Source organism: Camelus bactrianus, chromosome 7 (assembly GCF_048773025.1).
Source record: "Camelus bactrianus isolate YW-2024 breed Bactrian camel chromosome 7, ASM4877302v1, whole genome shotgun sequence".
Classification (NCBI taxonomy): Eukaryota; Metazoa; Chordata; class Mammalia; order Artiodactyla; family Camelidae; genus Camelus; species Camelus bactrianus.
Window position 1 is genome coordinate 25,447,207 of NC_133545.1, and position 15,597 is coordinate 25,462,803.

The 15,597-nt window shown below is 37.6% G+C and overlaps 1 protein-coding gene across 6 annotated transcripts in view; it reads left to right on the forward strand.

Moving 5' to 3' along the window:
- The window catches only part of CADPS2 (calcium dependent secretion activator 2), a 449,680-nt gene that overhangs the window by 374,367 nt on the left and 59,716 nt on the right, over window positions 1-15,597 (forward strand). For all 6 annotated transcript variants that reach the window (XM_074367152.1, XM_074367154.1, XM_074367149.1 and 3 more), the window contains one exon: window positions 4,491-4,647. In XM_074367152.1, coding sequence (XP_074223253.1) covers window positions 4,491-4,647 — 157 coding nt within the window. The remainder of the gene's footprint in view (window positions 1-4,490; window positions 4,648-15,597) is intronic.

The following is a 15,597-nucleotide window of genomic DNA, read 5'->3' on the forward strand; positions in this document are numbered from 1 at the left end:
ACATTGCCTTCTGCCTCTGGCATCTCACTTACACTAATCAGTGGCTTAGCATCAGAGCCAAGACAGCTTTAACGCAGATAATCATGGCTCTTGATTGGTGCCCTGCAGACAGATGCCTTCCTGAGCAGGGTTTTCTCCTCCCTGGTGGAGTCCCTCAGCCACCCTCAGGAAGTGGTGCTCTGGGGAGAAAGTTAGACAGCCTCTCTTCTTACTACCAAGCCAGGGTGGGACGACTGCCCCCAGAGGGACAGCAGAAAGGAGGCGGGGACAGGTGGTGGGGTTGACCTTGTGTTCTCGAGGTTAACAGCCTGCAGCCCTTGCTTTGCATTTTCAAAGACAGTGGTTGCTTGAAGCTTTCTCTGGTCATCATTAGAGCAAGAGACATTCATCACAGATCGGCTTATGTTAGTCAGGAATAATATTATAGGAAGTACAATTGAAAACATAAATGTACACTTCCACAAACAAATAATGAGAGTTTTGAGTTGATGGCCAAATCTTGTCAACCTGAAGCCAATATTTTTTTAGAGGAAAGTGTACTCCATGGCATGTCATTCCCCACCGTGGCTCTGGCTTCCAAGTTAAAAGAGCTTTGGAAATTTTTCTCTGAGTCTTGAGACAATCTTGACCTAACATGACTGTTATTTTCTTAATTTTAACCTTTTGCAAAGGTATTGGTTGTGAACTGGAAGTGAGACTTTGAAAATGTCTCTCTTTGCAGTGCAGCATTTTAACTAGCGTTTCTATCCTGCTCTGCTTAGAGTGAAGAATCTGAGATTCTTCTTATCTGTGTCGCCACTCCAGCTCTAAATTCAGAAGCAAGGTGCATGCAATGAAATATATGCGATTTGGGGGTTTTTTTTCACTTTTATATTATTGCCATATACTCATTCTAAAGAAATTTTAGCAAAAAGGATTCAAACATAATATTTTCAAAGAGCAGTAGCTCAATTTGCATAGAACATACCATTTCCAACAGGTTTCCACATTCATGTATTTGTAACAGCAGAGATGAAGTTATACACACTGAGCCAGCCAGGAACATGTCCCTAATCCCACACTTGTATTACACCACGCTTTCTTTAGCCAGTGTTTTCGTCTTTTTACCACCTGTTAATTAGTTACATGGTAATGTTTCTGTAAATATATTGAACATTATTCTTGTGATAAAAGCTTTTAAGAAAATATTCAGTATGTCAATATTTATAATTTACCTATTTTTTGGTTTGTGGTTTGACTCTTTTTGTTATAATCTGATTTACACTGGAAGAAATTAAATGGAATTTTGCAACTGCAAATCATACATGTTCTTTGAAAGTTCTTGAAAATAAATATGGACTTCTCTGAGTATAGTATGATGAGTCTTTTTTTTAAGGTTAATTTTAATCGGAAGAATAACAAAAATATCTGTCTCACAGGATGTATATGCTTCATAGTTATTTAGTTAAAAAATTACAAGGAAAAGACCTGAGAGACATTTCACTAAAAGCAGTACAGAGAGAGCCCTAACACATGTAAAAAGTGTTCAGAGTCATTCAAAATTGGAAAAATGCAAATTAAAAGTAAGATACTATAGCCAGAGAAGTCCAGATTATTTTTTGTGTAAGTGTAATAAGACACTTAACATAAGCCCTACATCTTATGTAGGCAAAGTATTGTCTACAATACAGTGTTGTTACCAGTATGCACTGTGCTACATGATCGAGCTCTAGGATTTATTCATCTTATGTAACTGAGTCTTTGTACCTTTTCACTAATACCTCCCTTTTTCACCCTCTTCCCGGACATTCTACTCTCTGAAACCACCTCTCTACTCTCTGCGTCTATGAAATTGACTGTTTTAGATTCCTCACAGAAGTATTTGTCCTTCTGTGTCTGGCTTACTTCACTTAGCATAGTGACCTCCAGGTTCAACCATGTCGTCACAGACGGCATGACTGCCTTCTGTTTAAGGCTGAAAAATATTCCATTGCATATAAATATCATAACTTCTTTTCCATTCATTCGTCTGTGGATATTTAGGTTGCTTCTACATCTTACCTATTGTGAATAATACTGCATTGACCATGGCAGTGTAGATATCTCTTTGAGATCCTGATTTCAATTCCTTTAGATATATGCCTAGAAATAGGATTGATGAATCATATGATAATTCTATTTTTAGTTTTTTGAGGAACCTCCGTACTGTTTTCCATAGTGGCTGCACCAATTTACATTCCTACCAACAGTGTAGGAGGGTTCTCTTTCCTCTACATCTTCAACGAAATTTATCTTTTTTTTTTTTAATAGCTATCATAACGAGTGTGAGGTGTTATTTCATTGTGGTTTTGATTTGCATTTGAAAATCAAATGATGATTAGTGATGTTAAGGACCTTTTCATATACCTGTTAGCCATTTGTTAGTCTTCTTTGAAGAAATGTCTCTTTGTTCTCATGTCCATCTTTTAATGAGTTTATCTGGTGTTTGTTTGTTTGTTTGTTTTGTTTTGTTTTGTTTTTTGCTTTGAGTTTAAGGAGTGTGTATGTTTTGGATATTAACCCTTTATCATGTATATGGTTTGCAAATATTTCTCCCAATCCATAGGTTGCCTTTTCCTTTTGTTGATTGTTTTCTTTACTGTGCATTAGCTGTTTAACTTGAGGATTCACCAATTTTTGTTTATATTGTCTGTATTTTTAGTGTCATATCTAAGAAATCATTGCCAAGGCAGAAGTTAAGAAGCCTTTTTCTTTATATTTTATTCTAGGAGTTTCACAGTTTCATGTCTTAAGTTTAAGTCTTTAATGAATTCTGAGTTGATTTTTGTATATGGTGTAAAACAATGGTCCAATTTCATTCTTTTGTTTGTGGATATCCAGTTGTCTCAGCACCATTTATTGAAAGGATTAAGGCTATTCCTTATGTAAGTCCATTTCTTTTTTTCAGATTTGGAACACTACCAGCCATTATTTCTTTAAATAAGCTTTCTGCCCCATTCTCTTTCTCCCCTCTTTCTCAGACTCCCATAAGACATATCCAGCTGGTTCACTTGAAGATGTCCCACAAGTCCCATAGGCTTTCTTCACTCTTCTTTATTTTTTCCCTTTTTGTTCCTCTGACTTGATAATTTCAAATTACCTGTTTTCAAGTTCATTCTTTCTTCTACTTAATCAAGTCTATTGTTAAAGCTGTCTTTTAAACTTTTTAGTTATTGTATTCTTCAGGCCAAGAATATGTGTTTGGTTCTCTATATGCTTCTGTCTCTGTTGAACGTCTCCTTTTTTTTTCATGTATTGTTTTCCTGATTTCATTTAGTTGTCTATCTTTGCTCTCTTGTAGCTCACTGAACTTCTTGAAGACAATTTTTTAGAACTCTTTTAGGCAGTTCATGGATCTCTGTTTCTTTGGGGTTGGCTACAAGAGCTTTATTTTGTTCCTTTGTTGGCATCTTGTTTCCTAATTCTTCATGATCTTTGTATCCTTGCATTGGTGTCTGTGCATTTGAAGAAGCTGTCACTTCCTCTTGTCTTTACAGACCAGCTTCAGCAGGGAAAGCCCTTCAGCAATCAGCCCAGTCAGATATTCTGGATTTTCTGGTTGGTAGGGTCCGTGGGTGGGCCAGCTGGTGGGGAATCCCAGGCAGGTGGGCTGACTGCCAGGGTCTAAGCTCTCTGGTTCCATGGGCAGACAGGCTTGGTGCCAGGGTCCATAGCCAGGTCACATTATTTTTGAGAACTTCCTAAAAAATAAATATTCTTTTCAGCCATCTAAACAGCAGAGATTTTTAAGTGATTATTGTCATTACCTAAAGGGCATTAAAAAATGCCTAGTTGAGTATAAAGTAATAAACAGAATATACATAGACCTACCCTTATAGGGTTTACAGTCTAGTTTAAGAGGCAGACATTAAAATAATCATATGTGTAGTCATATATGCAATGCTAGGTCCTGTAAAATAAAAATACCGGGTACGAGAGAGACTGTCTAGGAGGACTTAATTGACATTGGAAGATCAGGAAATCTCTCCATATGAAAGTGTGTTTTAGCTTTAAATCTTAGAATTATAAAAAAAAAAAAGTACTACAAGTAAAATGTAATATTTTTTAAATGAGAAGAGATGTTATAGATACACTTATTTAAAGAGTAAACACATTTGGCATTGATAAATAAAATATGAACTTGAAAGTAGAATTAAAATGTGAAATGACGTGTATTGCTGTATTTAAAAAATACATTTTTTAATTTAGAACTTTTGAAAAATATATAAAATAAAACAAAAAGAAAATTTCCTTGTATCTCATTATTTAAATATAAGTAATGTAAATGTTTGGGGTATTTATTTCCAACATTTCTTTTTCCTGTGACTAGAGATAATGAAACATTTAATATCATACTCTATAATATTGTCCTATAACTTCACGTCTAATGACATATTTTCAAGCAGTACAGTATTTGTGCATGTTTCTAATGCATAACCTGTGTTCACGTTAGTTTTTTTCTTTATTTACAGGCATTTGCCTGGTGGCCGGATTTATTGGCAGAGCATGCAGAGAAATTTTGGGCTTTATTCACAGTGGATATGGATACTGCACTGGAAGCTCAACCACAAGACTCCTGGGACAGTTTTCCTCTTTTCCAACTGCTTAACAATTTCCTCAGAAATGATGGTAAGCCTTGCATTTCCTTTAGTATATGAAATGGGGAGGTGGGAAGAACGTTGTGTTGTGAGTGTGTATTTCCGGAGCTCTGGCACTCGCCTAACAAGGGTCGACATGAGTAACGTTTGCTCAGTCTCCCCGAGTATATCCAGTCAGGGTCTGCAGGACACTCCCACACTGCTCCCTGGCCTCTGAGCTTGCTCTTATTCCTAACGCCCTGCCTTTATCGAGCACTGATAATATAGGCACCTTCTCGTGGTACCTTGCGAATGAGAAAATCTTCAAAGGTGAACATTTCTAAAGTACTTGAGAAGACTAGCATCGCTGAAAGACACCTTAGAAATGTATTATTCTAGACATCATGCTATGTTAAGGCTTCTGCTAATATGCATTGTGCTAATATCGTTTGCCTGAAGAGATTCAGTTCTACCGGTAATATTGCCCTGTTGGTGTGGCTGGCTCTCTCGTATTTGAAATTGAAGAGAATATAAAGGTTCTCTACTGAGACCTTTTTTCCAGTGCAGTAGTAACTTTTATCATTATTCTGGTACATGGTATCGTGTTCTAGCAGCCAGTATAAACCTAGTTTTCCCCCAGGGTTTTATGGGGGCATTTCTTAGCATACAGATACCTGTGGGCCTTTCCTGTGATGATTCTTTGTAAAGTTCCCTTCAACCCAAGTCTGGTTTCTACTGACAGCCTTTGCTTCAACGCTTGCAGTGAGCGTGGGGTCACTAGTTCCCTATTCTGTAACATTCTTGTCGTTGTAAACCAGGCTGAGCTCAGCCTCCTCCTAAGCTCTGGTTCTGACTTGCTGTACTCGATCAGTGGAATGGACGTCTTCTGTGGCATGTGTTCTTACCCCCGCCAGAATTCCCAGTCAGTTAACTCTTCCTCACATGGTAGGGTCTTCGTGCCTATTGCCATTCTCTTCTCCTGCCTCTGAGAAGACCTCACTCCATTTTTCGGTATTGCTTTGGACTGTGGTGCTGAGAAGAACCCAGGGCTCACAATGGGATCTGAGGCACCCAGAGCCCAGGAGAGCTGCCTGCCTCCTGCTCTGTCTTCCCGCTGTCTGGGGCTGCTCTCTCCCCCCCAGGAGTGTGGTCATACTGTTGAGACAGTTCCCCTTCGCTGTATTTTAAAACTCCTGATCTTTCTGCTTCTCCCTTTCCAGGACGTCACTACTATATAGTTCCAGGTTTAAACTTAAATCTATGTTTTTACATTTACCTTTGTTTTTATTCAAATTGCTCTGTCAGTTTTGTCCATTACTCTAGTCTATCACTTCTTAACCATTTGGTTATTATTCCTTTGAGTGTATGATAAAACTACAACTGTTTTACTGGGGAAAAAAAAACATCCACATAGGTATGAAGTTGTATGTGAAATTGTCTAACTCCCCATGGACATCTGGATTTTGGACACCAGATTAAGAACCTCTGTTATAGGAAGAGAGGCATCATGTTATATTAATTAATAACATAGGCTTTGGGGCCAGACAGATTCACATCTGCCTCTGCCACTTGCTGCTTGACATTTGACAATAGCTTAACCTCAGCAAACTTCAGGTTCTTCATCTATAAAAGAAAGATATAATAGTACCTACAGTGTCATTGGTGGTAAAGATTAAAGAGAATCACTCACGCATAATGGATGCTAAGTAAGTATATATAGATATTAATCTGTTCGAATTTCTGTCTTGATTCTTTCAGTCATCTTATTCACCCTTTTATCTAATTTCATTTCCAAAAGATCTTATTAGAAAGACAAAAAACCAAACAATTCTTACTTCAGATTCAACGACAGTGTTGGCTCTCAGGAGTTGCTAAGCCCACAGTTATCCATATACGAACCATTTATCCTGCAGATTATGCTCAGCCAGTTTTTAAGTTGCAGTTCAGTTCTCTTTGTCAGCAAGCACACTTCAAACGAACTCCTTCCTTTCCCAGTCTCTTACCATCATTATTCTTTCTGCTAAGAAATTACAAGTCAGGTTTAATACTGTCTTAAGACAAATGTGTAACAATAAACTTGCTGCCAAAAGTAAATACATGTATTATACAGTAAGTCCCCAAGTGAGAATAAATAAGCATAGAATTATTTCTAACATTGCTTTTATTCTACTTGCATGAAAACTCAGGAATTGACCATATTTAGATTTATTTGGGGGTTGATTCAAATATGAGAGTACTTATTAATGTCCACCATCAAACAGTAAAGATGATGAATCATTTAACTTATTTAACGTATTGGAATTTATTTACAGAGGAAACAAAATATGTTGTAGATTTCTTAGAAATTCTCGTGGGGAACATCTCCTGCAACTCCAATGAATCAACATCTTTTAAAATTTATTTTTAAGAAGAGCTCTTACTTGACAAGTGTAATTTTATGAGAGTTATATCAAGAAGAACACTAAAAGGAGAATAACTGGAAAGTGATTTTTAACCAAATATGTAATTCAAAAGAATATCATAGTCTTCTCTGTTCTAAACCATTTCTATAGCATTGGCTACTATTAGAGGCATAGAATGTTGTGTCATTTTAGTATTCATTACACCATTGCACAGGATGTTTATATAATGACCTCTTTTGAGTGCTGTCAGTTTGGGGGGTAAGTCTGGATCTAGGCTTTGGTTTTGCAGTGATTAACATATTTTAGAAAACATCAATTATTTCAGAGAAAAACAGCTCCTCTAGGTAGTGAGGTAAATAGAAAAGTTCCCCAGCGCCATAATACCCTCCTCGTATTGGGTGTACCGTGTGATCTGGGGAATTGAAACAGATGCAGTGACTTTTATCTCAAACTCACAAGTTACTACCCAAAGCCAAGACCACTTAGTAATATCTCAGTAGTTGGTAAGACATTTTTTTTTTGCTATTAGTATCACCCTTGATAATAATGAAGAATATAGCTAATAATTATGTGTTTGTTTTATTAAATTCCTGAAATATTCAAATGATGATTTAGTGGATCTAATTCAAATGCTACATATCAACCTCTAGCTGCCCCCAAATTGTCTTTTTGGAAAGCTTATGGGAAAACATAAAGCTTCTATCCTTCTACCACCATCCCCCAAAGAAAGAGTCTTACATCGCTGCCATGGCACGACAGTTTTTACCATATTGACCCAATTAGAGTTATAGTCCAGATTCTAATTAATTTCCATTTTAACTAGCCAGGGGTAAAATGGGAACAGATTGCTCTGAAATGTCCAATCTTGTTAAGGGAGATAATTTGCTGAATAATAGTGCTTACTGTTACCCCACACGTGGTATATACCACTAATTACAAAGAGATTTTAAATGGTTGTGATTTCTTACTAACAATGTCACATACTAATGTCTGCTTTTCCAAAATAAAAACTACAAACGGGTCTCTAAAGAGATATTAGAATTTGTACTTTATTTGTGCTTTGAAAGCTTTATCGCTGAGTTGTTTTTGTTCTTAATGAATAGTTTAGATGTTGCCACTGGTTGTTTACCATCTTTCTTTTGTTAAAAGCTTTATGCTTTGATATTTAAAAATAGGTGTTTATCTTTGAAGAGTGGAAAGGATCATTTTCCAGCTGAGGACACTAAAGCCATAGGAGGCAGGAAACCAGGGCAGAGGCAAGGTGGAGCCTGGTCACTTGGTCTCCAGTCTGCCTCAATCTACAGTAACAAAAGCAGATTCTGGAGGCATTTATAAAATAAAATAATATTTTTTTAAAAAGATAGGAGATCCCTTGAACTCTAATTTTTATCCCACAAAATGTTTAAAAGGGTGAGGGTAAAGGAAGCAGGTTGGTTAAAGGATACAGAAAGGACCAGATAAAGGTGTATAGTGTGTACAATGTAAGACATCTGACAAGAATTCCAGGGACTGAACTAATTAGTGGGGAAAGAGATTCAAGACAGCGAATTTGGTTGCTATTTTAAGGAGGGAAAAAAAGAATTCTGTCTAGGGGTGTGGAGGGGAGGGAGTGTTCCCTGACAGTTGGGCATGATTAGAGAAAGTCTTAGCCTTAAGGACCCTTGGAGATGAAATGCGGTTTTCCTCAAGGGAAGAGTTCCAGCTGCACCACAATTCTAGCAACTGTCCCCAGTCTCCCGCCCCTTGCAGACTCACCCGCTGATTCCCAGAGCAGGACTGATGAAGAAAACAAACTCTGACTCCTTCATTTCTATCCAAAAAAGACAACTCCCGCATGCCTGTCCGTCCACCCTGCCTCCATCCGCCCCGATCCGCTCCCCCCCAAATAAAGACTTAATTAGATGGGTCATCACTTCACATGGTATCTAAGGAAACAACTTTGAAAAGGAGATGTATTAAAATTGAGGGGAAATAACTGTTTTCATAATGAAGCAATTAGCATGATAGTTGAATGATCCTGAACAGCGGCTGCGAAGCTGGTAAAAATAGGTTCTACCCTTGTGCGCCGTTTTCCACAATTGTCCTGTCGGTAATAAGGACGGCAAGTGACTGCTTCTGACAAATGAAAGCCATCTGCAAATGGCGCAAATCACTCCTTTCAGTACTACCGAAAGGCAAACCCTTGGAGCTAGTCACCTTTTAATCTGTGGATATGCTAGCAAGTGGCAAATGACCATTCTATGGGGAACCGATTCCCAAGTGAAAAATACCACGGTGCTTCTTCTTTAATTAACAGCCTTTTCACATTGCTAGCACATTAAAGCCATCCCAAGGAACACCCGTGCTCGTGTAATCAATGTCACGGCGTCTCTACCTAAACGAATAATAAATGTCCGGGCTCTACACTAAGTGAAAACCTATTCTCCAAGACTTTCACCTTCGTAAAGATGGGCTCATAAAAATCGAAAAAAGAAAAATTGGAATGTGGTCTCATGAGGATAAAAAGGCTAGTGTTAATAATTAACAGGGAGAGTGAAGTGGAGTCAAATTAGCCATAATAGAGCCCAGAGTGACTGGCAAAGTCACCTCTCATTATCAAAAAACTCATTAAGAAATGAAGAGGTGGAAATCCCGCTGGGTTATTCTCACACTTCGGCTGTATCAGAGATTATTTTTCAGATTTCTTTCAAATGAAGAACTGTTAGGTCACCATATTGTATATTAGGTTAATCTTCAAGCTTTGAAATACGGAGAGCTGACACCTGCGTGTCACTCTACCTCAAGCACTTAAATGAGCCGTACGTCTGAAATCCACAAATTGGTGTTTATAGATATATCTGTACGTACATACACTAGGAACAATGCAGAAAGGGTATAACTTCTAGATTATCACAGGGCAGTGTGCTGGCTTCATTTTATACCATTTTACAAACGGCAAAATGACCACTAAAATGCAGAGGTGTATTTAACTCCAATCCCCAGAGTTGATTGAATTCAAAATTGTACATCAGAACTTGTTTTACCGACCAATACAGTACAAGAAATATAAAAGCAAGGAGTCACTAGCCTTTTTTTTTTTAATTGAATTCCACAGTCCTGCTCTAGTAACTTTCCTATGTGTAGACATGTTTAAATTTTAATCCAGTTGTGTGTTGTTTTTAGAAGTTAGTGCTTTAAAGAACATAATCTGCTCTAAAATGCTCTAAGAGGGTCCTTCACTGTAGACTTGCAGAAGCATCTGTAACTCCTGAAGGTCGCGCGCATCAGGAACCCCACCCTTGACGGTTACTGATGCTGTTACAGCCATACTCAGTCGTTTCCATTACCAAGATGGTTTTGTGGGACATAACCTGAAAGATCAGAAGGTTGTGTGTAGCTGAAGTGAAATCACAGACTTTTCCACTTGGCTTTAATATTAATTTCATAAAAGACAGCATGAGAATCCCTAGACCACGAGACTTCTTTATCTTTGTCCTAAGCCTTGGTTAATGTTTATACTGATTTTTTTCCTGAATTGATGCTACAAGAAACAGGGGCTGATGCCTCCAATTTACCAATCCAGTCACCTTACAGATACGTCGAAAAATAATTCCTGTCCTTGAAAAGCATATAGTCTAGTGGAGGATATGGACAAATATGCCCTAGTAACTATAATGCGACAGATTGTAGAAATGTAACTCCATTATGTGCACTATGTGCTATGACATTTTTAACTATAGTTTTAAACTTGGATTTCTTAGATTTGGATTTGTTGCCCAAAAAGTAAGAAACATTATAACATCAATGCTCTCACACCTTGTTATCTTTGATAGATAGATAGATAGATAGATAGATAGGCAGATATTTTAACAAGTGCCCTAAGGGGAAAGGAAGAGTTGGGTGTGGTTTTAGGAGGTTATCATGCCAGTGCATTATAAATTAAATACTACCAAACTATAGAAAATTACTTACCAAATATTTGTGTGTGTATGTGTCGGGGAGGAGGTAGTTAGATTTATTCATTTATTTTTAGAGGAGGTGCTGGGGATTGAACCCAGGACCCTGTGCATGAGAGGCATGTGCTCCATCACTTGAGCTATACCCTCCCCCCCAAAAATTTTTAATTAAAAGGAAAACAAAACCTAATGAGATTTCTATTTTACTTAAACTTCAATGAGGTGCTCTCAGAGTTTCCTTTAGGAGGTGGATTTTTATTGATATTTATTCGATAAACAGACGTTTATTGAGTGCCTACTTAATGTGCCAGATTCCTGGCTGGGTGCTTTTCCTAGATCTGAGGGAGGAGGGGGGTTTTGTTTGGGGGGGGGGGTGTTCTTTTTACATAATGCTATTCTAGGCTGCAGTCGTCCTGACTTTTCTCCTGAAGCCCATATTCATATTTCCTGGGATGGGGATCCTCATTATATGTATTTGTCAACATGGAGAGCGACCTATTAATTTTATATCTTAGTCCATGGCGCTTGCATTGTTGAAGATGAATACAGTTTGTAGTCCCTTGAATAATTGTGGTTTTATGTGAGAGCCTGTTATTTTTATTGTGGTTTGTGTTGGTTGGTTCTTGGGCTGGTCATAAATGACTCATTCCCTTCTGAAATGCCTAATTAGAATTTTAGGGGGAAAAATCGTTCTTCCTGGTAATCTGCTAATGCGGACTAATTGGAAGGGGGCGGCACAATATAAAATCGGATTATGTGAACTCAGGAGTCAACAGCATATCTTTACCCTCAACACAATACGTGAACTCTTTTATCTGCTTATCCTTAATTTATCCAATGATTATTGTCTCAGTAATTGTCATTAATTGGATTGTAGTTTAAATTCTCTGTTGAAATCTTACTATTAAGAGCCTATGACAAGTACTTTTGTAAATGCACGACTCTTTTCAGTATGTAAATAATCAACACTAATGTATTAATTATTGGGATGCTCAAAATAATTGGGCACATCTGCACCCCTAGTTTACCTTTTATTTAAGCCTTTTTGCTTTCTTTTTGCCATTTCCAATTTACTGTTGGGCTTGATGTCATTGGTGCTTCATTATCTTCTGATAAGGTGATATTTGGAAACATGAAATCTTTTGGGAAAAAAAAGATTATTTTTATCACCAAAGTGGTCGTGATTCCCCCAGCTGTGTTCTCGTAACCACTATCTGAGGCTCCTGAGCAGTTCTTTATCCCTCCACACCTCAGGTACAATGTCAGATGCATTCTTGGATGAGGCCACGCTGAGAATTTGCCTCTTCCAAGGAGCTGTTGTAATGGGTGCCTTGTAAAGGGTTGATTTGGACAGGTGGCAGCCCCGAATCCTAACCTTTCCTTGTTAAACCATATGGAGAAGATGGAAGCACTCCTTCTGGTGCCTGAGGCTACATATTAAGAGGGCTTTTGACAGTGTCTGCGCAAGTGGAATGCAAACTGGCATATGGGCAACTGAGAAGAGGGGCATACATTTACATACACAAGCACAGGGCAGTCCATGTTCCTGCGGTCTTGCCTTGGGAAGCTGAATTTTCTCTTTTCTTCCTTTCCCTTACTATGTGTATTTTCTCTTCATTTCTTCTCATTTGTCCTCTGCCTCTTTCTGCTTCCCAATCCCATCTCTCCTTCCATCCTTCCTCACCTATCCTGAATCTCATTACCAAAGAAACGGAACAACCAGTTGCCAGTTTTCTGAAAGTTTGGAACTTAGGTTTCTAATTTGATTATTTTTTTTAAAAAGGAACACTGCTGAAACATGAGCAGACTTTTGGCCAAAATCCAACATTTGTGACAATTCTTAGGAAATATAGGAAATCACCATTTTCTCCTCATTCTGCAGGATGTGATCATTTACTATCATGTCATGACTGAACAGAGAAAATCTTCCCTTTGCTACATTCATTAAAATGAGAGACATAAAACGGCCAACATTCATACCCAGTAAAATTTTTAGCAGTCTGATCTTGGACATATGGGTCTAAAAGGAGGATTTCTCAGAAAAATATTGAATACTATATATTTTAAATAAAATATAAAGAGATACGCAGACCTCAATAGGTTCTTGTACAGAATAATATTGTAGTAACTATGTAGTAATCTTCATGTTGTGTCTGAGTAGTCATTCATGCAACGGACATTTGAACAAGTGCTGTGAGCCAGGATACTAAGAATACAGACGTGGCCCCATCTTAAGGGACGTTGCACCCTCACAGGAAGAAAGAGATACGTCAACAAATGCAGAAATATAACAGGGACCACAGTAGAGGATGCAGGGTGGAGAGTAAACAGGAGAAACCGGTAACTAGGCAAAGGGACAGCAGAATGAAGCATTTCAAGAAAGATTTGGAGGAGAAAGTGTGTACTTTCACTGAACCATGAAAATCATTATGGCCAGACCACAGCAAATAGAGGGGTGAGGCAACAGAAAAGAGCCAGAGAAGTTCTGTTAAGACAGCTCATAGATGACGTTCTTACCATGCAAAAGCTTTTGGAGTTTGTCTGGAGGATCCGTTAAAGGATTATCATCTTTAGGAGGTACATAATTCGTTTTATATTTTAGCAAGCCCCTCTGCTTGAGATTTTAAGACGATGAATTGGCAGAGGGAAAATTAGGAGCCTAAGACCAGTTAGGAGATGATTGCATTAGCCAAAGCAGGAGATGAGAAGGCTGGATCTAGCCCAACCTAGTGGTGATGAAGAGAGGACTGAGATGGGTTCGAAAGACAATAAAGACATAAAATAGGCAGGTTCTGACTACTAATTGGGCGTAGGAGGCGAAGGAAAGGCCTGTGGTACAACTTCCAGGGTGCTGGTGTAATGACGAGATGGGCAATCTATTTTCGCTCCTAGGATGGGAATACAAGAAGAGAAACAGGCTTATTTAACAAGATAATGAATTCAGTCCTTATCAAGTGTATCAAAAAAAAGAGAACTCTTGCTAGAAATACATTTGAGTCAACTGCTACTTAATCTTAGAATCATTATAACATTTAATAATAACTGAGTGTGATTCTCCTTAGGGTGCTTCTTCATTTTAGCAAACTAAGTATGACTTAATAGCCAGCATACCTAATCTCCAAATGCACACTGGAGTAGCCTTTGAATGCTGAGATAGAGTGCTCATTTGTAGATGTAATAATTTGTTGCATAAAAGAGAGCTCTTGCTAGAAATACCTGTGAGTCAACTGCTGCTTAATCTTAGAATCATTATAACATTTAATAATAACATTCAGTGAGATTCTCCTTATATGCTTCTTCATTTTAACAAACTAAGTATGACAACAGCCAACATATTAATCTCTAAGTGTATAATAAAGTAGCCTTTGAACCAATGAGGTAGAGTGCTCATTTGCAGATGTAATGATTTGTTACGTTAGCCTGTGTTTTGGCTTTGGTGTTGTTGAAAATAATGGCAGTGCAAAATATTAATAGCACCTATCAAGAGGTAGAGCCTAAGGTTCTTTATATATTTTTTAGAAGGCCATATAAATTATAAGGCTTAGGCACACAGTTTAGCTGTACAACCATGTAAAGTTGTCCAGCTTTCAGTGTGTATTATAAGCACATTCAATGTTTTCACAGTGTTAGTTCACTTTTCAATTCTGTAGTCTTGTTCACCATTTTTGTTTTTTCATGTCATAACTAAGTTTTTCAAAATTCTAACTCTGAAAACATACAGTTCACCTAAGATGTGGTGTAGTGTGTTTCATTTGCAAGATGTTTTCAATTTGAAAAAAACTAACTACATTTCTAGGTCTTAAAAGATGCTACTGTGATGATGGTGGGTTGAAGAGACGTATGAATGGATGGGTAGACAGGTAGTAATTTACGGTCACTAAAACTGAGGGATGATAGTGTTATAAGCTATGGAAGTGAAGAGGGGGCTCTGGTATCAAATCCTTGTTCTACTGTCTAATGACTAAATGGCTTGGCCGAGTGTCCTGAATTATCTGGGCCTCAATTTCCTTATTAGTAAGATTGGAAAAAAATAGTTTTTCCCTCACGGAGTTTTTGTGATGATTAAATGAGAGAATGCGTATCAAGGACTTAGTACAGTGCTTGACATTCCAAAAATGCTACGGATAAGGAGGAGAGGGAGGTGGAGGAGGAAGGTAAGGAGAGTTCTAAAGTACAGATCCATTAAATTCAGATCTGGGTATGTTTTTAAATTTGCTTACCACAGTGATTTAGATGGCTTGAGTGAGAATACTTCATCCTTAATGTTTAGTGCCCTTATTTAGATGATATTTGGTAAAAAGAACTGAATTACATGATCTGTAGTACCTTCTAGCTTTATGATTGAATCTCCAGGAATAAATAAAGCTCCTTTCAGTGTTCTAATGAAAACATCATTAAGATAACGTTAGTCTCCTAAATAAGACACTTATCACTAAATATGATTATCATTCTCACTTTAATGGGAAAATCTTGTAGCATATAGATAAGCCAGAAAAATTATTTAACCACAAAAAATGCTAAACTATCAACTAAATGTAGAAAAATGCAGTGTTGTATTTCTTTCTGTACTTAAAATTATTTCCTACTTCACTTTCACGTGCCTGTAATTTTCCAGCCTCTGACAAATTTCAGAATCACTTAATTAAAGTAATACATAGCAAGCAT